Source organism: Thermobia domestica, chromosome 12 (assembly GCF_964235325.1).
Source record: "Thermobia domestica chromosome 12, izTheDome1.hap1.1, whole genome shotgun sequence".
NCBI classification, from domain to species: Eukaryota; Metazoa; Arthropoda; class Insecta; order Zygentoma; family Lepismatidae; genus Thermobia; species Thermobia domestica.
The window spans coordinates 26,859,592-26,884,103 of NC_137465.1; the positions used below are offsets into that span (position 1 = coordinate 26,859,592).

At 36.7% G+C, this 24,512-nt stretch overlaps 1 protein-coding gene and 1 long non-coding RNA gene across 2 annotated transcripts in view; both read right to left on the minus strand.

Moving 5' to 3' along the window:
* The window catches only part of LOC145666376 (uncharacterized), a 29,142-nt gene extending 12,529 nt beyond the window's left edge, over nucleotides 1-16,613 (minus strand). Inside the window, exon 1 of the mRNA XM_081733558.1 lies at nucleotides 16,122-16,613. Within this exon, the coding sequence (XP_081589684.1) occupies nucleotides 16,122-16,126 (5 nt within the window). The 5' untranslated portion in view covers nucleotides 16,127-16,613. The remainder of the gene's footprint in view (nucleotides 1-16,121) is intronic.
* LOC145665690 (uncharacterized) overlaps nucleotides 1-24,512 on the minus strand; it is a 99,835-nt gene that overhangs the window by 62,819 nt on the left and 12,504 nt on the right. The gene's annotated exons all lie outside the window — the stretch shown is intronic.

A 24,512-nucleotide genomic window follows, 5' to 3' on the forward strand; every position in this document is an offset into this window, starting at 1 on the left:
GATCTGCTCCTGAAAATACTGCGAATTTATTTTGCAGTTCTTCACCACCCTACGAATCTTCAGTTTACCTCGGTAACAGTAGTCAGTAACGACCACGAACCCTTTTGGGAAGGATTCTTTACAGACACGGACCCACCTTCTGAAGTTCCTGCCGCCTTTCTCTCGGTACATGATGGTTCTCGGTTTGCCGCAATCAGAAAGGTAAATCCATGCTTCATCGAGCTTTACGACGTACATCCACCTTTGTTTTGCCAGATGCCGTTCGTACAGCTTCCGGGCGTTACACTTTCGTTCCTTTTGGTGGGCATCCGTGAGAAGATGGCCGCGAACTTTCATGACCTTTCTCCAGCTTGAGTTGATGGTGTAACGTCCGGCTCACAGTCCCCAAAGAAATGTCAAGACGATTAGCCATACACCTTTGTGTTGGCGGATTTTCTTGCATTGACATTTTGCGAAGTTTCCTCTGCATGGTGGAGGTGGCCTTGGTGCATTCCAGCTTCCTAGGCTTCGTTGTTGATCCAAAGGGTGGAGCTTCGTTGCCCTTGTACTTTTTAATAACATTTTTTATTCCACTTAAACTGATGTTGCAACCATTCTTCTTGCACTATTTTCTAATGACAGAAATACTGAAGTGGGCGTCATAAAGAGCTGCAACATAGCCTTCCCAAAACCGAATTAGCTTGGGCGGCATTTTGGTCACAGAGCGGAGACCCACACACTTGGAAACAAATTTAATACAACACTCACAACAATGGTCCTGTTTTGTGCGTTATTGTCGTCCGCGCTGAAAAAAACTCCGTTCTCAGGAAGCCACTGCACAACACTCCAGAACGCCACTAGTCAGGTCGGGTGAGTCCATTCTTCCAGGCAGGAGGAAGGAACGAAATCGGCCAAACATAGGCTGAACAACCGCTGTATTGAGGTGCCCTTTCCACATTTAGTAATAGGTCATCAAAACTACATCTCTCAAAAGTAGTGACCATCGAGGTCAAAGGACAATTAACTCGTAAACGGAGCAACGTATTGAGGCGATGTTTCCACATTTAATAATAGATCATCAACTACTACATGTCCCAAAACTACTGACCATCCAGGTCAAAGGTCAAATATTTAAACCTGAGTAACTTGTAAACGAAGCAACGTATTGAGGTACTGTTTCAACATTTAGTAATAAGTCATCAACTACTACATGCCCAAAAGTACTGACCATCGAGGTCAAAGAACAAATATCTAAACCCTAATAACTGGTAAACAGTGAGAAGTAAGGAGATGTCCTTTCCACACTTACGAGGAAGGTCCATAAACCGTGAGAGTTGAATTTCGATGAAAATTTGTGACAAGATTCAGTTCGAGTTGCTAATTAACGTAGTAATAGTCACTCGATGCGCAAATGCTTCGTTGAGCTGCTACACCGACGCCATCTTGAAATCCTGTCCAATGTCCAAGAATACCCTTTTAGCACAAAAATGAAAACGCTTTTGATATATCTGACTTCAGTATTGTAAACCAAGGTAGATCATCTATATGCGAGAGTACTTCCAGTGCATGATCGCCATCTTGAAAGGCGCCATATTAAATCGCCGTCAAATATGATAAATGGCAAGGGGGTCATGTGGGGTATCAAATAGCACTGGAATTTACTCCTGAATCCATTTCCGTAACCAAAGTTTACGTATCTATTTTCACTTGAGAGTTAAGAGGTCTTTTACCCACAGGAACATATAAAAACTGTGCGAGTTAAACTTGTGTCATGAAACACGGTCGTGCGAGCACTTACATGATTTTAACTAATGCAGTAGTTAATACAGTACAATAGCCACTATACCAATCAGATCTTGAGACTAGTAAGATAAATCCTTAATTAAATTGAAATTTCTGTAGTGAAAAATGGAATATCAGCCTGCTACAAGTTATACCTATTTCAAAGTGCGATGGAATAGACTGTTGGTCGATGAAACACAGGCCTAATAGTACTGACAAGCAGAGAATACCAAAGGGATTGTTCGGATATATATTAGAAAAATTATATAAACTGGTGCATATTAGTTGAACGACCAAAATGGTTCGGATTCCACTATAATCAGTAGGTCCACGTCTCCTTTAGCGTAGCAGGCGTGTGGGACGTTGAATTGTATCAAACCAAAAATCTCTTTTAGGCAATTTTACGTGGTCCATTATATTGTGTTAAGTTTCATTCTCCAATCTAGAAACCTTACGCAAAGACCATCATTGTTGCAGAATATTGCGTTCCTTTCCAATACTCATATTTGACGACCTATAATTTACCGTGCATATTACGAAGTTAAAATACTTTAATGTATTTATTGACAGTTTCTCTAAATACAATCGATTTATTGCTGCCACATTGAACAATGAAGGAGATTTAAATTATCAGTTCACAGCCAATTCTTAGAAGATATACCTGGAAACTTAGAATTCACTTTTCTTGTGTCTGTTCTGCTATTAGTGATAAGAGAATGCACGCACACCTGCTAAGAATATGTGGCAGTAAAGATTATTACAAGATTCAATTCCAACTTACAAGCCTCTTTCTTCCTTTTCCCTTCAATATAAAATAATTAAATATCTGCATTTTTCCACCTTGAACGATAAAACACTTGCTTATAATAAGGGCAAGATTAGTTTTCATATCAAAACTGTGATAAATAACTGATTGTAGCAGGTGTTTACTTGTTCGATGTACAAGTTATATGGCAGAATTTTCATAAAGAAAATGCATTCTGTTGTGTATCATCAATTTTGTGCGCGTCCTAAAAGACATGCTTGCATATGCATGGCAGAAATGTGATTACGTAACAGGAGCAATAGTTGGTTCATTTACAAATGTTCTGAAGAGTAGTAGAAAATAGTGTCTGTGATCATGAAGATTGTGACGAAAGTGCATTTGTTAAGTGTTTGCACTGCTCCATGATGCTGTGTGCTAATCACTTCGTTTTGAATCTCCGTTATCACAACTGAAGGTCAAAAGCTTAGTAGGTTATTATTTGCTTATGTGCACCAGTTTATATTATTTTTCTAATAATTTTTCAGTTATTTTTCTATCAATTTTCTAATAATATCAAGACATATTTTTGTAAAGTCATATGTGCCATTGCACCTAACTTGTATTACAGCATTTAAATGCTATGCATAATCGCAACACACAGAGACTCATATATATAGCGATTTTGAAATAGGTATAATTTGTTACAGTGCTGCTATTCCATTTTTCACTACAGGTATTTTAATTTAATTAACGATATCTCTCACTAGTCTCAAGATCTGATTTATATAGTAGCTATTGTAGATCAAATAACTACTATTGCATTAGTTAAAATCATGCAAGTGTTTGCAGGACCGCATTTCATATCACAAATATCACTTGCTCAGTTTTTGTATGTTCCTGTGAGCGAGGGAGCTCTTAACTCTGAAGTAAAACATATATCTAAATTTTGGTTACGGAAATGAATTCAGGAGTAAATTCCAGTGCTATTTGATACCCCACATGACCCCCTTGCCATTTATCATATTTGACGACGATTCAATATGGCGCCTTTCAAGATGGCGGTCATGCACTGGAAGTACTCTCACATATAGATGATCTACCTTGGTTTACAATACTGAAGTCAGATATATCAAAAGCGTTTTCATTTTTGTGCTAAAAGGGTATTCTTGGACATTGCCTATAGGATTTCAAGATGGCGTCGGTGTAGCAGCTCAACGAAGCATTTGCGCATCGAGTGACTATTACTACGTTACTTAGCAACTCGAACTGAATCTTGTCACTAATTTTCATCAAAATTCAACTCTCACGGTTTATGGACCTTCCTCGTTAATAAAAGATCGTCAACTACTACATGTCCCAAAATTACTAATCATCGTGGTCAAATGTCAAATATTTAAACCTTAATAACTCGTAAACGGATCCATATATTGAGGTGCTGTTTCCATATTTAGTAATGGGTCATCAACTACTACATGTAACAAAAGTACTGACCATCGAGGTCAAAGGTCAAATAATTAAACCCGAGTAACTTTTAAACGCAGCCACATATTGAGGTTCTGTTTCCACATTTAGTAATAGGTCATCAAGTACATGTCCCAAAAGTACTGACCATTGAGATCAAAGGTCAAATATTAAAACCCGAATAACTCGTAAGCGGAGCCACATATTGACATGGCATTTCCACACTTAACAATAGGTCATTAAGTACTACATGACGCTAAAGTACTGACCATCGAGGTGAAAGGTCAAATATTTAAACCAGAATAACTCGAAAACGGAGCCAAATATTAAGATGGTGTTTCCACATTTAGTAGCAGGTCATCAACTACTACATGTTGCAATAGTACTGACCAGCGAGGTCAAACGTCAAAGATTTAAACGTAAATAACTTGTAAACGGAGCGACGGAGAAATTTGTATAACCTGATCAGTTTTGTAACAAGCACAAAAAAGTGAAGAACGAATAAATTTTGGTGTCCTATTTACTTATGTACCAAACATTGTATCATTTTGTACTACTCAAATAAACGAAGGAAGAAATTTGTACTAACCAGAAAAAGCGAAGAAGAGCCATTTTAACTATCTCACACTTTTATACCATTTTGTACTACTCCAGTAATAGAAAGAATAAATTTAGGTGTTCTACGTTTTATGCCCACGAAAAAATGAACTTCCATTTTAGCTAGCTTAGTATTTAAATAAAAAAGGAATAAATTTCTACTAACCAGAAAAAGCGAAAAAGAACCTTTTAACTGCTTCAGTAGTTTCAATACCATTTTGTACTATTTAAACAAACGAAGGGATAACTTTTGAGTGAGCTATTCAATTTTGTAGCAAGAAGAACCATTTTAATAACCTCAGAATTTAATATTTTGTACTACTCAAATAAACGAAAAATAAATTTGGATAGAGTGTTTAGTTTTGTACGAACTAGAAAAGAAGTGAAGAATGAATAAAATTTAAGTGGACTATTTCCTTATGTACCAACTGGAAAAATTGAAGGCCCATTATAGCTTTTGTCTTATTCAAGTAAGCGAAGGAATAAATTTTTACTTATCAGAGAGGGCGAAGAAGGGTCGTTTTAACTATCTCACCATTTTATACCTTTTTGAGCTATTCAAATAATCGAGGGAATAAATTTGAGTGGTCTATTTAATTTTTGTACCAATCAAAAGAAAAGCAAAGAAGGTCCATTTTAACTAGCTTAGCATTTGTACCTTTTTGTACCATTAAAAAACAGGATAATTTGAGTAGTCTATTTTATTTTTATACCCAATTAGAAGAGAAGCATAGATGGACCATTTTAACTAGCTCAGCATTTTATACCTTTTTGTGCCATTTAAAGAAGCGAATAAATAAATTCGGGTGTCCTATTTCATTTTGTACCAACGAGAAAAAAAGCAAAGAAGGACCATTTTTTAACTGGCTTTGAATTTTATACCTTTTGTAATATTTAAACAAACGAAGGGTAAATTTCTGTAACGTATGTAGTTGTGCACCAAACAGAAAAAAAGCTACACAAATAAAGAAAGGAATAAATTTAGGTGGCTTATTTAGTTTTGTACCAATCACGAAAAATTCAAAGAAGGTCCATTTCAACTAGCTCTTTCTGGGAGATTCAAATAAACGAAGGAATATATATTTTTTTGTGGTGCTAGATTTTGTATATTGTTGTATCACCCAGAGAAAGAGCCACTTTAAAGTAGCATTGCTAAAGAAATTTTATTGCCTCTCCCGTGACGTAAAAATTCACTATATAAGGAGCTTTTGCCTATGAAATTACACTAAAAAAATTATGTTAATAGACGTTTGCCTTCCACACTAGTAAGGTGCCCTATGTTATATAAAAAAAATTGCGCTCAATAGACTGTATCTTAGGACCCTCACTATACCAACAATACAAATGTTAGGTAACTCATTCGGAACGTTCCTTTCTTATTTCATTTAAAGTGTATTAATATTGAAAATTTTAAATATCTGCAGCGACAGAAAGAATAATAGTTTTGAGAGTTGAATAAAACTGTTCACAACTAATAATTCAAACACTTTTTATACATGGGGTGAAACATGGAACTTTGAAAACTTTTCTTTTCCTTGGTGAGCTGATTTTTACTCCGATATGATCTCTTCTTCGTCCGGTTTTCCTCCTGCCTTTTCCTCTATCAGCACTGTGATCCAAAATGGATGGCAGACCGTTTCTTCTTTTTTATTATTGTCATGATTCTTCGCAAGGGCGCCGATCCTGGGGGACCGGGCCTCCCAAAGCTGGTGTGGGCCCCCTATTGTATTTATGAATATACAATATTTGGCATAATTTGAATGCAATTTGTCTTAAAATACTCATATATATACCTTCTGCATCTGAATGACCCCCCCAAATTTACAGAGAAATCGGCGCCCTTGATTCGTCGTCCTTAATCAGTTTTCTTTACTACGTCTTCATCCCTTAATAAAGCTAATTGCTATGGAATCTATTCTACAGAATTAAATTAAAATTGAATTATAACGCAACTCTCTTCTAATTGAATATTTTTCGTCTGTAACCAATGGCAGCTCTCGTTGGTTAAATCTCACGTTCAAATATTTAGTTAGTGACCGGGAAACTTTGAACTTTAGCGTCGCCGTTAATATTTTGCCAATCTATACTAAATGTAAGACAATTCGCGAAACACATGTCCATTACCCATAGAACTATGAGCCTTACCTAGTGACGGGAGAGGCAATAAAAATTTCTTTAGCAATGCTACTTTAAAGTGGCCCATTCTCTGGCTGACACAACAATATACAAAATCTAGCACCACAAAAAAATAAAGCACTCAAATTTATTCCTTCGTTTATTTGAATCCCCCAGAAAGAGCTAGTTAAAATGGACCTTCTTTGTTTCTTTCATGGTTGGTACAAAACTAAATGGGCCACACAAATTTATTCCTTCGTTTATTTGAGTAGCGCAAAATGATAATTCTTTCCTTTTTTATGCTTGCCACAAAATTGAATTGGTCACACAAATTTATTATTTCGCTTATTTGAGTATTACAAATGATATAAAATTCTGAGTTACTTAAATTGGTCCTTCTTCGCTTTTTCTGGTTAGTACAAATTTATTCCTTCGTTTATTTGAACAGCACAAAAAGGTATAGAAATTCTGAGCTAGTTAAAATGGCATTTCTCGTTGGTACAAAATTCAATAGGCAACTCAAATTTATTCCTTCGTTTACTTGAGTAGTACAAAATGGTATAAAATACTCTGTTAGTTAAAATGGTACTTCTTCGTTTTTCCTTGTTGGTATAAAAAGTAGAAAACCCAAATTTATTCTTTCGTTTATTGGAGTAGTACAAAAGCTACAGAAATTCTGAGCTAATTAAAATGGACCTTCTTCGCTTCTTTTATCTTGTTAATACAAAAGTAAAGAAGTGTTCACTTTCTTTTCTGCTTGATATAAAATTGAATAAGTCACTCAAATTTAACCCTTCGTTTGTTTGAATAGCACAAAAGGTATAAAGTGGTGAGTTAGTTATAATGGACCTTCTCTCTTTTTCCCTGTTTAACCATTCGTTTGTTTAAATATTATAAAAGGTATAAAATTCTAAGTCAGTTAAAAAATGTTCCTTCTTCGCTTTTTTTTCTCGTTGGTACAAAAGGAAATAGGACACCCGAATTTATTCATTTCTTTAAATGGCACAAAAAGGTATAAAATGCTGAGGTAGTTAAAATGGACCTTCTTTGCTTCTCTTCTGATTGGTACAAAAATAAAATAGACTACTCAAATTATCCTGTTTTTTTAATGGTACAAAAAGGTACAAAAAGCTGAGCTAGTTAAAATGGACTTCCTTTGCTTTTCTTCTGATTGGTACAAAAATAGACCACTCAAAGGATGAGGGTCCATAAGGGGGGTTTTTTGGCTCTAAGGAGTTAAATATTATGAGTTGTGTATTTATAAAGTAGGATCGTTAGTACAAAAAATATACATAAATTACAGCCAAAAGTTTATAATAACCTAGCTGAATACACTGAAAAATTCTTAATGCAACAAATCACAAAAATGTAAAAAAATCGCTGTGGCTTGTACAATAACCAAATTAACTATGTGAAAACCTAAGCAGTAAGTAGTCCGAGCCGCCTTCACAGCTTTCTCCACTTTCAGACCAATGAGAAACGTCAGTATTCATGACATAGGCCTAGGAGGCTTGTGGAAGTAAAGAAGACCTGGTGCTTGTAAATATCTTTGATAACCCAAATACCATAATACAGCACTATATGTGCACAACACCCAACCACCCGTGCACCAACCTTGCATTCGCAATACCAGCCACGAATTGGAGGTGAAACACCATTGTGGGACTGAATTCATGCGTTGTATATTTTGAAAGACGTGTGATGTGATTGTAGTTGGGCACGAACAATATCATCTCTCTCTCTTTGTGAACAAATAGTTCATAAAGAAAGACCCAATTCATTCAAATCCTTCTCTGTATAAAACTTGGCTTGCTTAATTTGATACCCCAAGCGTCATTTCACGCAACTCCTGAATGGTCAATCTTGGAAAGTTCATTGAAGTGTCAGCGGACATCTTGTGCCAAGTACTCTTACAGTTTTCCCAGTTTTCGGATTCTACTAGTGTTTGTAAATGATTAGGTTGGTTCACCAAGGTTAGAATTCGTTCGGCTATGGTTTCGTCTTCCGTATCACTTGAGATACGAGGTCGAAAAACATTGCACATAACACAAATAATTCGAACAAACTCGCCGATCATGGGTATATCTGTGTTCGGCATTACTTCTCCTAGAGTTTTGCATTGTTTGATTAAACCATTAACAGCTTCGATCACCCATCTAATACATGTAACGAGTCGTGACTCATTCGATTCATTTGCGGTATGCTGTTTCTTGCTTTGTAAGAAATATGGTAATTTAGAATAGGTCTCCCTTGACTCTTCAATATTTTGTACCACATCTCTACAACTTCGCATAAAGTTACTACAGTGCTTTCTGTTCTTCTATAAGCACTGCATGGACCTTCTTTCTCTCACAAATGCACCTTTCGTGTGATCAAATGCGGTTTCGTTTGGTCTTCACACGCAAGGTTCTGCTACATGACGTCAGTGCAGCAACTACCTACTGGTATGCTTTTTCTTTGTTATGAGCGCAATCGTGATACACTTTGTTACTTACATATTTTATGTGTATTTTATGCTTAGTATATTATATAAATAAGAAAGTGAATCAACGTTGCGCTCATAATTTAACAAGCACGAGACTAACGAGACCAGTCAGCAATTTTTGCAAAAACCCCTAAACTACTCGAGTTTGGAACTCTAAAAGAAACGTAAATATGAATAGCGTGAAACGAATATTTATTGCATCCTTATGTAGGTATGTTCTATATTTAACACCGGTAGTTAGAATTGCTGTAGTACTCATTTCATATTTTTAGAGATTTTCAGAGCCGAAAAACGCCCTTTATTCCCTCAATTATTTGAATAGCACAAAAAGATATAAAATGCTGAGTGTGTTAGTTAAAATGAGCCTTCTTCGCCTTTTCTAGTAAGTAAAAATGTATTCCTTCGCTTATTTGAATAAGACAAAAGCTATAATGGTCCTTCACTTTTTCCAGTTGACACATAAGGAAATAGTCCACTCAAATTTTATTCATTCTTCACTTCTTTTCTAGTTCGTACAAAACTAAATACTCCATCCAAATTTATTTTTCGTTTATTTGAGTAGTACAAAATACTAAATTCTGAGGTTATTAAAATGGTTTTTCTTGCTACAAAATTGAATAGCTCACTCAAAAGTTATCCCTTCGTTTGTTTAAATAGTACAAAATGGTTTTGAAACTACTAAGCCAGTGCAAATGGCCATTTTTCGCTTTTTCTGGTTAGTACAAATTTATATAAAATACTCAGCTACCTAAAATGGACGTTCATTTTTTTCGTGGGTATAAAACGTAGAACACTTAAATTTATTCTTTCTATTATTGGAGTAAAACAAAATGGTATAAAAGTGTTAATTAGTTAAAATGGTCCTTCTTCGCTTTTTCTGGTTCGTACAAATTTATTACTTCGTAATTTGAGTAGTACAAAATGATATAATGTTTGGTACAGAAGTGAATAGGACACCCACATTTATTCGTTCTTTACTTTGTAGTGCTTGGTACAAAACTGATCAGGTTATACAAATTTATCCGTCGTTCCGTTTACAAGTTATTTACGTTTAAATACCAATATTTGACCTTTTACCTCGCTGGTCAGTACTATTGCAACCTGTAGTAATTGATGACCTGTTACTAAATGTGGATACACCACCTCAATATGTGACTCAGTTTACGTGTTATTCTGGTTTAAATATTTGAACTTTGACCTGGATAGTCAGTACTTTTGCGTCATGTAGTACTTGATGACCTATTGCTAAATGTGGGAACAGCACTACAATACGTTGCTCCGTTTACGAGTTGTTTAATTATTTGACGTTTGACCTCGATGGTCAGTACTTTTGGGACAGGTAGTAGTTGTTGACCTATTATTAAGTGTGCAAAGAGCACCTCAATATGTGGCTTCGTATACGAGTTATTCTGGTTTATTGGAAAATGTAGCAGTAGATGATCTATTACTAAATGTGGAAACAGCACCTCAATGTGTGGCACTATTTAAAAGTTATTCTGTTTTAAATATTTGATCTTTGACCTCGATAGTCACTACTTTTGGGTCATGTAGTAGTTGATGACCTGTTACCAAATGTGGAAAGAGCACCTCAATATGTTGATCCGTTTACAAGTTGTTCGGGTTTAAATATTTGAGCTTTCATCTCGAAGGTCAGTACTTTTTGACATGTAGTAGTTGGTGACCTATTACTAAATCTGGAAACACCACCTCAATATGTTGGTCCATTTACAAGTTATTCGGGTTTAAATATTTGACCTTTGACCTCGATGGTCAGTACTTTTGCGTCATGTGTACTTGATGACCTATTGCTAAATGTGGTAACAGCGCCTCAATACGTTGCTCCGTTTACGAGTTGTGTTTACATATTTGATGTTTGACCTCGATGGTCTGTACTTTTGGGACAGATAGTAGTTAATGACCTATTACTTAATGTGCAAGCAGCACCTCAATATGTTGCTCCGTTTACGAGTTATTCTGGATTAAATATTTGACCTTTGACCTCGATCAACTACTACTTTTCGGAAATGTAGCAGTAGATGACCTATTACTAAATGTGGAAACCGCACCTCAATATGTGGCACTATTTAAAAGTTATTCTGGTTTAAATATTTGATCCTTGACCTCGATAGTCAGTACTTTAGGGTCATGTAGTAGTTGGTGACCTGTTATGAAATGTGGAAACAACACTTCAATATGTTGCTCCGTTTACAAGTTGTTCGGGTTTAAATATTTGACCTTTGATCTCGAAGGTCAGTACTTTTTGACATGTAGTAGTAGTTGGTGACCTATTACTAAATCTGGAAACAGCACCTCAATATGTTGCTCCATTACAAGTTATTCAGGTTTAAATATTTGACCTTTCACCTCGATAGTCAGTACTTTTGGGATATGTAGTAGTTGATGACCCATTACTAAATATAGAAAAACATCTCAAGGTGTAGCTTAGTTTACGAGTTATTGGAGTTTAAATATTTAACCTTTGACCTTGATGGTCACTATTTTTGGGTCATGTGGTAGTTGATGACCTATTACTAAATGTGGAAACATCACCTCAATATGTTGCTTCTTTACAGGTTATTCGAGTTTATATATTTGAGATTTGACTTCGATGGTCTGTACTTTTGTGACATGTAGTAGTTGATGACCCATTACTAGTGGATCCGTTTACGAGTTATTTGACCTTTGACCTCAATGGTCAGTACTTTTGGGACATGTAGTAGTTGATAACCTATCACTAAATGTGAAAACAGCACCTCAATCCGTTGCTCCGTGTACGAGTTAATTGTCCTTTGACCTCGATGCTCACTACTTTTGGGACATGTAGTACTTGATGACCTATTACTAAATGTGGAAACAGTATCTCAATATGTGAATCCGTGTACGAGTTATTTGACCTTTGACCTCGATGGTCAGTACTTTTGCGACATGTAGAACTAGATGAATGGTTGTGTAATTTCTGGTATTGGTTCATATTCTCTGCTGTATTAAATAGGGATTAGTAATATATGTTCATAGTCTTATATAATCTGTGAGATGTTAAATAGTGGTTAAAAATAGGTCATACTCTTTTATCAGTTCTGCTATGTTACAAATGCTGTGATCTCTGCTGTGTTTAAATAGGGGTTTATAAAAGGGAACGAGTACACCCCCATTATTCTCTGTTATGTTGGTAGTCTTTGTAATGTTACATAGGAGTGCTGTTCGTAGTCTCTGAGTTCATTGTCTCACGTAATTTTTGTTATGTTAAAATAGGGGTTGAAAAAAGTGCTCATAAAAGGGAACGAGTACACCCTCATAAAAGAGAATGATTTTTCGGGGTTCGATTTTCCATGGTTGGACAGTACGTGGGTCATGGCGTATCGTGTGACAGTGGAAAATTGAGTCGTTGCTATCGGGAGGCCCTGGAAAAAAGGGCGATTTTTAGGGTAGTGTGAGTCAGGTGTCGCCCATTTACTAACCACCCAAACTTACAGAGGTGTGTTCTGCGGTCCTATACTACCATACTAAATTTTTACTTTTGGCAATTTCCAAAATTTAAGAACTGATTCTACGCACCCCCTCAAAATTTGAGAGGATGGGCCAACGTACTTATTGCCAGAATTTAAAGGGGTAGTTCTAGTTACTCCTAGATCACGGATTCTGAACCAGACATCCTGACTCCAAAGGCAGGAGCCACCAAAACTTTTGCTGACTTATCATCCAAAAAGGATCTCGTACTAATTGCATTGACAGGCTCTGGTGCGTGACACGTTCAACGTGTGTGAAAGGTTCGAAAACTGGTTTTGTGGGTGCCTCATTCACTCACTGCACACAGAAATAACCCACATATTGTCATATTTGGTTTTCTTGCTTACCCACCATCGCGAACCTTGTCGCCAACATCAGCCCTTTCTATCATGTATTGTCACTGGAGATGAGTAATGACGCCCGTACGTTAACTTTAAGCAGATAATGGAATGGACCAAACAGAAAAGCAACAATATGTCCGAAGTAGAATTTCCATTTCAAGATGACAATGTTGTTTGCTGCGGAATGGAAGGAATTATCTACAGTCAACTCTCTGCCCAGTAATCGTACTATCACTGCTGTATACTATGATCAACTCCAACGTGCTCATGCATTACTTAAAAAAAAACAACCGCATAAACGATATGACATCACCACCCACATAAACAATGCTAGACCACATGTGGCACAATTGACAACCGTTGCTATACAGCAGCTTCAATGGGAGGATTTCCTCATCTAGTGTATTTCCCAGATCTAGCTCCTATATATTACAATTATCTTTCTCATTCCTCTCAGTCACATTCCGTGGCATCCCCTTTGCATTCAAGCTGCTGATTTCTTTTTCGTCCAACAAGTCTAAACGTTGGGTACAGATTGGGGACAATGCAACGGAATACATCAGTGATCTGCTGACTAACTGGTTTTACCTTTAAACAAGAAATGTATCTTTAAAAAAAAATAAAATAAAATAAAAAGCGACATAATTAATGAATCATCTCAATGTTTTTGGAACAGATTAATTGCATATTCAGCTTCTTTATGAAATGAATTGTTAGTATCTTTAAAAATTGTTTCTTACGAGTAGAGTTACATTCTTAAGTGTAGATTAAGAATAAATTGTCATTTTAAAAAAATACTCCACCTTTACGCTTTTAAATGATTCTCTGACATTCTGCTCTGTTATTTTATTTGTGCATGCGCAAATAATTGTATACAGATTGAAAAAGTTACTGCAAATTGCTATGGTAAAGTAGAGTACGTTAGGTTAAATTACTAGAGTACGGTTTGATTAGGTACTAGATTAGATTAGATTAGGTTAGTAGAGTATAATAGATTAAGTTAGTTTAGTTTATTAGAGTAAGTTAGGTTAAGTTAGTACGGTAGGCAAGATTAGGTTAGGCTAGTGCTTGTATGTTGTATTTACAAATACCTTTAATGTGGCTTTCGTAGTCACACGAGTTCATAAAGCATTTGTTACTATTTCACAATAATAGTCCTACACTTATAAAAATATAAACAGAGCTTTTACACACTATACTGAAATACTCCGCCGGTGGTAATAAATATCTAATACTGCCAACGGCACCGATTTCTCTCTAACTTGGGGGGGGGATTCATAAAAAAAATGCATACAGCAATACATATAACAATAAAAAATACATATAAAAACATATTCATAAAAATACATGGGGCCCACATGAGCTTTAGGAGGCCCGGGCCCCCCAGGATTGGCGCCCTTGAATACTGCCCACTTTTATACGCACTCGCTTTAGCCGTCATAAAGCAACTGTCATGATTTAAGACAGTAGCCCTATACTGTACTCGTAAACATATAGCAGAGGTTATCTACGTATCTCAGATGTAAAATTTGGATTTGGGTTAATTCTAATTGCGGGTACCCAATACAAACTATGAAGGTAAATACGGATGGCATTTAGAATCTCTCCCAACTCGTTTCGTGGTTCCAGAATCGAGTACCTTGTTTGGTATAAATTGTGATAAAGGTAGAAAACAAGGAGCCCTGCGGGACTTTTAATCTCCTTAGCTCGCTCAGCTAATTTTGTAAAGTAATTAATTCTGCCCCCCCCCCCCCGTAATTAGAATGTATCCATTGGATTACCTACACAATGCTCGGACAATGTTTAGCATAAGGGGTCCAGTTATTTTTCTAAAAAGTGTTACAATTTTGGTACTTTCTGTTCACATTAGGTTAGTTTAGGTTACTTCAGGTTTAATTTAGGTTAGGTTAGGTTAATTTAATTAGTTTGGTTTAGATTAGGTTAGGTTATGTTAGGTCTAAGTACCTGCATCTTCCATTTCTCCATTTTTTTTTTTTTTTTTAACGTTCTTCTGGACCCCTTCTGCTAAACATTTACACAATGCTTTTTCAAATCAATATTATACGTTTCGGATTAACTGCTGTATAGCCGGACCAATTTTAGGAAATCTACTAGGTCAATTGGAGAATTTATTTAAGTATGTGATGAAGAATGAATGAGTCAGGTAAGGGGAATAGTAAAAGTTAAGAAAGTGGTTGTATTTGTTGGTTGTTTTTTATGTTGTAAACGGCACTGTATGTGGAAGCAGATGGACTATTTCGCGGAGAGCTACAATTGTTTTACTATACGGATCCATAGATTGTAAAATGTACAGAAAAATTTGGGGAAGTTTTTAATTTGCTCATTTCATATCGAGAACAGAACCAACCAACCCCTGCGGGGCTTCTAACCCGTTCCTACTATTACTACTAATCTTATTCTTCTTCCTCCTACTCCTCCTCCCACTACTACTACCACTACTGCGACTGCTGCTCCTTCTACTACTACTACTTATACTATGGCTCCGTATAGTAAAACTGCACGCCTAATAACGTAATCTAACGTAACTTAATGTAATCCAACCAAATATAACCGAATGCAGTGTATATTTTGGTACTTTATTATTAATTTTTTTTTTTTTCGATTTTCAAATTGGTCCGGCGATACAGCAGTAATGCCCACGTTTTTTTTCTACATTTTAAAAATGTATAGAACCGTATTGCAAATTGACACCATATTTTATTTACACGTTTTTCGATAATTCAATTGATCCCAATGATGATTTTCACTTGTTTGCTGTATAATGAAATATCTCACTGGTTTTACAATACCTAACACACTATTCTAAGCAAATTTTAGAAACCTTGCTAATTAGAAGGAAAACTTTTTTTACGTTAGGCAACGAGTATACAAAGAGATGAAAATGTTATAAGTTTTCATATTCTACATCGATGCTAACTCAAAGTGAAATTATTTTGTTAGCAAGTAGCTTATATGAAACTTAATAAGTAACACTACCGACAAAATAAAACGTAACATGCAGTAAATTACTTGTTATCAGTCTACAAATTTCGCACAACTATGATAATAATTATTACATTTATAGCTCACTCAGCAATTTTCAACTTACCTCATTTTAAAGTTGTTATTCTAATATTCTTCAGATAAGAAGTTCATGTATCTTATAAATCTACGAAACTTCCCTCCCACTACAGAGGATCACAAATGAAACCACGTGACCACTTTATATTTTACATAGATAGCAATAAAATAGATGGAGCCGTTCTCAAATGTGTTACAACCTTTGTCTCTGTTGTCTGCTATGTTTTTCTGAATCAATAATTGTAGGATTAAATTCCATCCACCGTTGGAAAATAGAAGCTAATTTTTCACACTAGTAACGTTACACGTGTAACCACAAAATATTGCTTTGGTAAACTGTACAGAAATATTTCACTGGTGGAAAATAATATCTAATACAATCAACTTTCATACCCACTATCTCACTTATTTTAGCAGTCGTACAGCACTTGTAATGGTTTTACACTAGTAACCGTGCCTTTGTAAATACAAAATGCAGCCGTATTGCAGTGTGCAAAAACACTCCGTCGCCGAAAAGTAATGCGCTGGTGTAGAAAACGTCATTTCCGTTTCCTGTTTACTAGTCGTTACAAACAAACCAGCTTTGAGCGGGCTATATAAAGAAGTTGACATGGTACTCGCCTCTGAAAATAATTCACTTTCTGATATAACTATAACAGTTTAAGAGATACATGCATATTTTTTTCGTTTTCCCAAGAATGAGATTAGCAATATTGTATTATATTATATATTCAAGAGAAACAATAAAAAAGCCACACTGTACAACAAGCGATGTAATGATATTTATTGGGCAAACACATATATCTGAATCTTTTTGCAGGACACTTTCTCTCCTTGCGTATTTTGCCAGAAAGAAATTAAAATACACATACCTGTAATTTACCGATGGCTCCCTTACTCTTCCTTTTTTGTGTGACATTTTTAAGGCTAATTTCGCAACTGCTTAATATATATTAATACTCAGAACACTGCAATTCGTTTCTTAGTAAATTAATAACTGAATTAAACGTTTAACGACATAATCTTCGAACAGTGCCTGCCCCAGCGTGGAGTGTTACTCGCCTGCCTCTGCTCTTTCCCAGCGTCACCAGCTCAAGTTCGATAACAAATGGTAACATATATGTGTAAAAGTTTGAAACTCTTAACACAATGAGATTTGCAGGTAATGGATGATTTTAAAATTGGTAAATCGGCGTTACACATATATGTAAGACAACCGCATTTAAGTAAGCACAAGTTAACCTAACTGTACCTTACCGCATATGAATGTTGGTAAGAGTATAGTACAGGCAATATAGTAAATTTTAAACCGAACTTGTTAATTTGTTTCATTTCGTTTTGGCATAAGCTATAATTGTTCCATCCTATCGATCTACGCTAAGTGCGCATGAAGAATGCCGGATCATTTTTTTTTTTAATTTATGTATAAAATTTACGTCTAATCTACGAAAATAGTTCTGTGCAAGAAAATTATTTATGTAGAGGGAGAACATAGAAGCAGCGTTAAAAAAAAGTGTCATTGTTGCTAAGAAATTGAAATGCAAATCCACTTGTAGTGATTACTAGCTCAGGCTGGTGTATGCTTTTCGTATTTGTCTTTCTTTCCACGCACACCCAAACTTCACTGATCCGCCTGCACCGTACACATGCATCCTTACACGCACTCGAGCTTCATACTGCTCTGAATCATCATAGATATAGTGTTACATGAAGTGACCATCCAGCGTAAGTTGGTACATGTTTTGCTTATGACTTTTAATACATGTGTATGCTGGCCAGGGCCGTAACTTGAGGGGAGCAAGGGGCAACTGCCCTCTAGGGAAGCTCCCCGCCGTTCGAGGGGACCCATTTTCAGGCAAAATTTTCTTATTCCATATACGATACGAACAAACCCGCAACTAGAGGGGGCTAGGAGGGCCTGCCCCCTTAAACTTTTCGTGCCCCTCCAGGCCTCAATACAAATTTCTATCATTAATTCAAAAAACACAATTTAGATATATGTAGTGTTGCCACGAGACGAGACGAGACGAGACTTCAGGCTGTCTCGTCTCGTCTCGTGCAAAGCATGTCCCGTCTCGTGTTTCGTCTCGAAAAAATGTGCTCGTCCCGTCTCGTGTCTCGTCTCGAGAGGTTCTGTCCCGTCTCGTCTCGTCTCGTCTCGTCTTGTCTCGTAAAAATATAGCAGCATACCATGGGAAGGAAAGTAAAATGTAGCAGGCTGCACCATGCTAATCAAAATACAACTAACAAGGAAAGAGAGGGAGATTATATATCGAAGTGGAAGGTGGTTTATATACCAATCGAAAGCACTAATGACGCCTATTACGAAACTGTAGTAAAAATTTTCCGAATGCATATACTGTGCGAGTTATATGAATATACAGGGTGTCCAGAAAATCCGTTTTCACCCCTTGAAATCGCAAACGATGAGACAGATGCCAAAACTGGAAAACGCGTGCTTGATCATTATAAAAGTACAATGTATCAAAGCAAACATTTTTGTCCCAGGGCCACCCGCAGAGTCCCAGGCGGGGTCCAACTCAAAAATTACAAAAGGTAAGGGGGTCAAGTAGTATATCGTTCGAAACTTCTTGGGAAATGAAAGAAGACGAACAAGTCTCAATACTCTAAAATTACCTTGTGCAAAATGGCGGCCGGTCAAACTGTCAGCAAAAACGTCATTGTAGAGTCTATGGCCACCCTCCAAAGAAAGAAAAAAACTGAAACGGTAAGACAGATGTCAAAAAAGAAAAACATGTGTGTCATCTTTTCAAAAGTACAATGATTGAAAGTAAAAATGTTTGTCCCAGGGTCCTCCACAAGGTTCCAGACGGGGTCCTACTCAAAATTTTTAAATGGCAAATATGGTCAAATAAAGCTGTTGAGAAATAAAAGAACACGGAACCAGTCTCGATCCTCTAAAATTACCCTGTGTAAAATGGCGGTCGGTCAAAATGTACATCTTCATTTCAATTTTCTGAGCACGTTCACTTTCCATTTTGCAATCGGCACTTGTTTTCATTCTGAGACATTTGTACGTGTTTACTCTTCCTGGTGCAAGGAATTCTTTCATTTGAATCATTTTATAATTGATAAACCAGATAACGAACATAAGTACCACTGTTGTGCAGTCATAAACATAATTAAGTAGAGGTAAGAGTCTTTACTTCTGATGGCTCCAACCTCTACTTATTTATGTTCGTGGAAGTACATTATATGTTAGCTAGTCAGTTCTATACTCAAAGATGTCAAATGTTGTCGTTTCTTTTCTTTATGTCTTAATTTGCTTTTATTTTATTATATATATATTTTTTTTATTTATTTAGATATTACTGGGCTCAAAGAGCAGAATCTCACAGTAGGGGTATTTCCTTTCTTTTCGTTGAGTACAACAATTAAAGTGAAAATAAACTAAAACCCGGTTACAGAAAGAACAACTAAAATGCAAGATGTTTGCACAGTATTATCGTAGAGCGTCCATACTTGTTCTATCTGCTTTCATTTAATAACAGCTTTAAACGATGTGCTACTTGACCTCCCCTGCCATTTGAACAATTTGAGTATGACCCCGCCTGGGACATTGTGGAGGACCCTGAGACAAATATTTTTACTTCCAATCATTGTACTTTTGAAATGATGACACACATGTTTTCCTGTTTTGACATCTGCCTCACCGTTTCAGGATTTTTACAATGACGTTTTCGCTGACAGTTTGACCGGCCGCCATTTTGCACAAGGTAATTTTAGAGTATTGAGACTTGTTCCGCCTTCTTTCATTTCCCAAGAAGTTTCGAACGATATGCTACTTGACCCCCTTACCTTTTGTAATTTTTCAGTTGGACCCCGCCCAGTACACTGCGGGTGACCTTGTGACAAGAATTTTTGCTTTGATACGTTGTACTTTTAAAATGATCAAACACGTGTTTTCCAGTTTTGGCATCTGTTTCATCGTTTGCGATTTCAAGGGGTGGAAACGGATTATCTGGACACTCTATATATTCATATAACTCGCATAGTATATGCATTCGGAAAATTTTTATTACAGTTTTGTAATTGGCGTCATTAGTGCTTTCGATTGGTATATAAACCATCTTCCACTTCGATATATAATCTCCCTCTCTTCCCTTGTAAGTTACAAGTATTACCCAGAACACACAAGACAAGAAATGTCACGCTAGCTACACCGTGAAGCCTTCACCTCTGGTGTATGTGGTATTCGGTTCGATCTCGGTTAGTGCCATGTGAGCTTTGTGGTGGACAAACATTGAATGTGTGTGGGGACCGCGGTGGCTCAGTGGTAAGGCGTTCACCTCTGGTGCTTGGGGTCTCGGGTTCAATCCCAGCTCCGCCAAGTGAACTTTGTGGTGGACAAACACCGTGTGCGTGGGTTTTCTCGGGGTTCTCCCGTTTCCTCCCACTTTTTTCATTCCACCATTTCATTCATTACTCATCATTACTGTCTCCTTTAGCCTAACCGGCATAACCGTGGGACGTAAAACTCAAAAAGATTTCATTTCATTTCATTTCATTTTTCGAATGTGTGTGTGTTTTCTCGAAGTTGTCTAGTATCTACCACTTTCTTCATTCCACTAATTTTCCCATCATCATCCATTCGGACAAAGTTGCCTAAAGGTCTTAAAAATAAATTCAAATAAGCTCACAAGGCAAGGACAAATAGTTTACAAGATGATATATCTCTGCTGTTAGTTGTCTGAGGCTTCTCGACCCTGGCTTTTTATCTTTTTTCTTTTTTTTTTTTTTTAATTCTAAAACATTGAAAATTGTTTCACCAGTTTCAATACACTAATATACAGTAAATTGCTCATAGGTACGTCGAAGATGAAGACACTAATGTCAAATAATGTTTACACGACAAGCAAAGTTCGATGTAAAGGTGTCATCATCCACGACAGTATCGTATACTATCATCCCACTTGCTTTATAGTGTCTGTATATATATATATATATATATATATATATATATATATATAGAGAGAGAGAGAGAGAGAGAGAGAGAGAGAGACAGACAGACAGACAGAGAGATGGAAAGATATATAGGTAAATAGAGAGATAGATATGTGTGTATACTTTGATTTCATATATTCCAGCCTTTAGGTTTCACAGTGTTAACCCATAACAATCCAAAAACTACTTTCCATTTTAGCATATTTAGATTTGTTGCAATTTTTTTTTTAAAAAAAGCTCGGAACCAAATAATTTTATTGAGTAATGGAAAGTATTTGATTGAAATTTTATATGTTACTGCACACTAAGCTCTACTTAAAGTGCCATAGTAATGGGAGCTGAACGACACATCGGACGAAAGAATGCTTGGGGCCAGTCTTCACCTCCATCTGTTCCCATAACCGCGGAGTGTGTGCTACTATGTGGTGGTTGCCCCGTTTGTGTAACAAACTCATGACAGTACACCCAGATTAAATAGTGGCTAAAAAAATTGATTTTTGGGTGGCCATTTTGGATTAAAGTTTCTTATATTGTCGGGATCTATTCGCAATCATACAACGTACATCTTCATACCAAGCCGAGCGGTCTGCGGCGATAGACCATCGGCTTGAAGGCCCGGGGTTGAGTCCCGGAAGGGTCATGTGTATGGATTTTAACAACATTTGTTTTTTCGTATTGTGTCAGGGGGGAAATCGTACGGGATAAAAGGATTTCAGTCTGAAAAAATGGAGAGAATATCCTCCCCAGGATACTTTCATGGGAGTAAGGAATTAGTAAAAATATAGGATATACATTTTATAGCAGGTTTAAAAATATGGTTTGGGTGTCCTATTTCTTTTCTGTTAATTATGTTCTTCAATGTTGATCTTCAATTTTGATCATTCTCATGATATTTTCTGCTTTCAACGGAGTTCCATGAATATTATACCAAATGTTCTTTAAACTTATTAAGTTCGAGAGGTTTTATATGCCTGTAAGAAACAATTTCTGAAGATAATTCAGGTCCTAATGAATACTATTCAGTAGGAAAGGGAAGGATTCCCCTCCTCTCAACATGAAAGCAGAGGGCAATTTCGCACTCTGGTCAGATCAAACATTTCCGCGTAACGAAACGAAGGTCCCCCTGTAAAACTTCTTTACCTAAAGTGTTATTATTATCATACATTTGCTGAAAGCAAACAATTTGAAGGGTTCGTCGATAATATCTTTGCTTCTTTGTCCTCCGCCCGGCTTCCAAACGAAGAGGTGAATTTTACAACATGACTGCTGTATAATAAGCGAGCGATTGGTGAAATGGTAAAAACTGTTTTTATGTGTATGTGTATGTGTGTGCGTGTGTGTGTGTGCGTGTGTGTGTGTGTGTGAGAGAGAGAGAGAGAGAGAGAGAGAGAGAACAAAATTTTAGTTGCAAGATGACATACTTCAATTGCTGTTTTCGGTTCATATAGCAAAAAGAATACCGCCACCAGAGAATAAAGACAAGTGTAGTCTGTTCTGTTCTCTTCCGCCATCTCAGCCAGAACTTTCAACTACAGCCTGTAATGAGTGTAGACCTTACCCAGTTTTCAAATTGAATAGATGGTGGTGGTAGTTCGGTTTCTTGACCTTGTAAAAATTTTCCCTGTCTTTGATTTTGTTTGTCATCATTCCAGCCAGAAAAAAAAGAGAATTACTCAGTTTACAGCAAGGGGAATTGGGGACAAGTCATTAAGGATGATATTCCTGGAAGCTCATCTATCACGATTGTTTCATTCAATAGACAGAGGACACTTTTCTATGAAGGCTTTTCAACATGTTTTCTCACAAAGGGGATTTTCCTTTTGCAATCTATATGACCACTGGAAATTTCAATCTTGGCCATTCCCGCCAGCGTTTTCATTTTCGAGACACGAGACGAGACGAGACATTTCAGGAGACGTCCCGTCTCGTCTCGTGTCTCGTCTCGTTTTCGAGACGGGACAAGTGGTCTGTCTCGTCTCGTGTCTCGTCTAAGAGGGTTCTGTCCCGTCTCGTGTCTCGTCTCGTTTGCGAGACGAGACGAGACGAGACACGAGAAATGTCTCGTCTCGTGGCAACACTAGATATATGTAAGATAATTTTTGGCGACTTGGCCCCCTAACATACTCATGATCCAACCAAACCTCTGTGGCTGGTTGCGGGTCTGGACTAGGGATGGCCACATTTCCGGAAAAGCGGACAACGGAAAATATTTTTCCGGAAACTGGAAAATTGAAAACGGAAGACGGAAAATTTTCCGGAAAAACGGAAGACGAAAAATTTTCTGGAAAATGAAAATGTTCACTTGGAATAGTGACATTGGTCGTCTTACATTAAGAAAAATAACGAAAAATGCTACGCGAAAACAAGTAAATGAGGCAATGCTCTTCACCATCTAGTGCTATAGAAACGCAACTCAAACTTAACAATGGATAGGAGAGGAAAGGTCGAGTAAATCAACGACGAAACATTCCTTCCTGCTACATCTATTTGTACACTTGCTTAATCATGTACTTTTTTTGTTTACGTGAAGGCTTGCGGATCATTCGTTTGCACCAGGAAATTCCGATCATGTGTGTGTTTCGGGGAATTCCCGATTATGCGTGTACCTGAGGGCAGAACCTTGGCAGTAAAGAGAGCTGGCAGTGTGTTATTAGTACAACTGGTATGTTTATATTCCAACCATTTCTTCATTGCTTATCATGACCACGGTGATCTGTCAAGGACACAGATCCTTTGGGGCCGGGGGCAGCCCCCTCAAATTTCATGTGGACTCCGCATTGTATTTATAAATATACAACATTTTGCACAATTCAAATTCAGTTTGTCTTAAAACCCTCATATATACCTTCATGGGCGGCGATTAGGGGGAACAAAGGGGGGCAGTTGCCCCCGCACTTTTTTTAAGTAACCAATTAATGTATATAGTTTCATTTGGAAATGTAACGATTTTGTATGTGTTACTGATTAATAGGAAAAAATGCTGCCATATAATATTTGCTGTTGCGTGAATACGTATTGGTTGTCTTCCCGTGGAGTAAAGAAAGCTACAGTAATTGCGTTTTAATCGCCACAGAAAATAACCCCAAAAAATAACCTATTCGAGCACAATTTCAGCATACTTTCATTTCTTCTTACAAGGGCTCGATATGTTAGTGAGCCGCTTTGAAGCTAATCGAAAGAACATTATGCAAAAAATTAGGGCCTATTTCACAAGTTATTCTTTAATTGCACAAAAATTGACAGTCCTAAAATGTCTTTTCTTCTATCTAATGTAAGGAATATCGATTAAAAAGAGCGTGATAAGAAACAACTTCTACCTTTTCCATTGTTTTGTAGTGTAATATACGAGTGAAGTGTTGTGTTTAAGGATGTACGAGTGTATATACAATAAAATTTAGTAAATTGAACATAATTCTAGGTTTTAAGTTTATTTTATATAACTGAAGTGTGGATT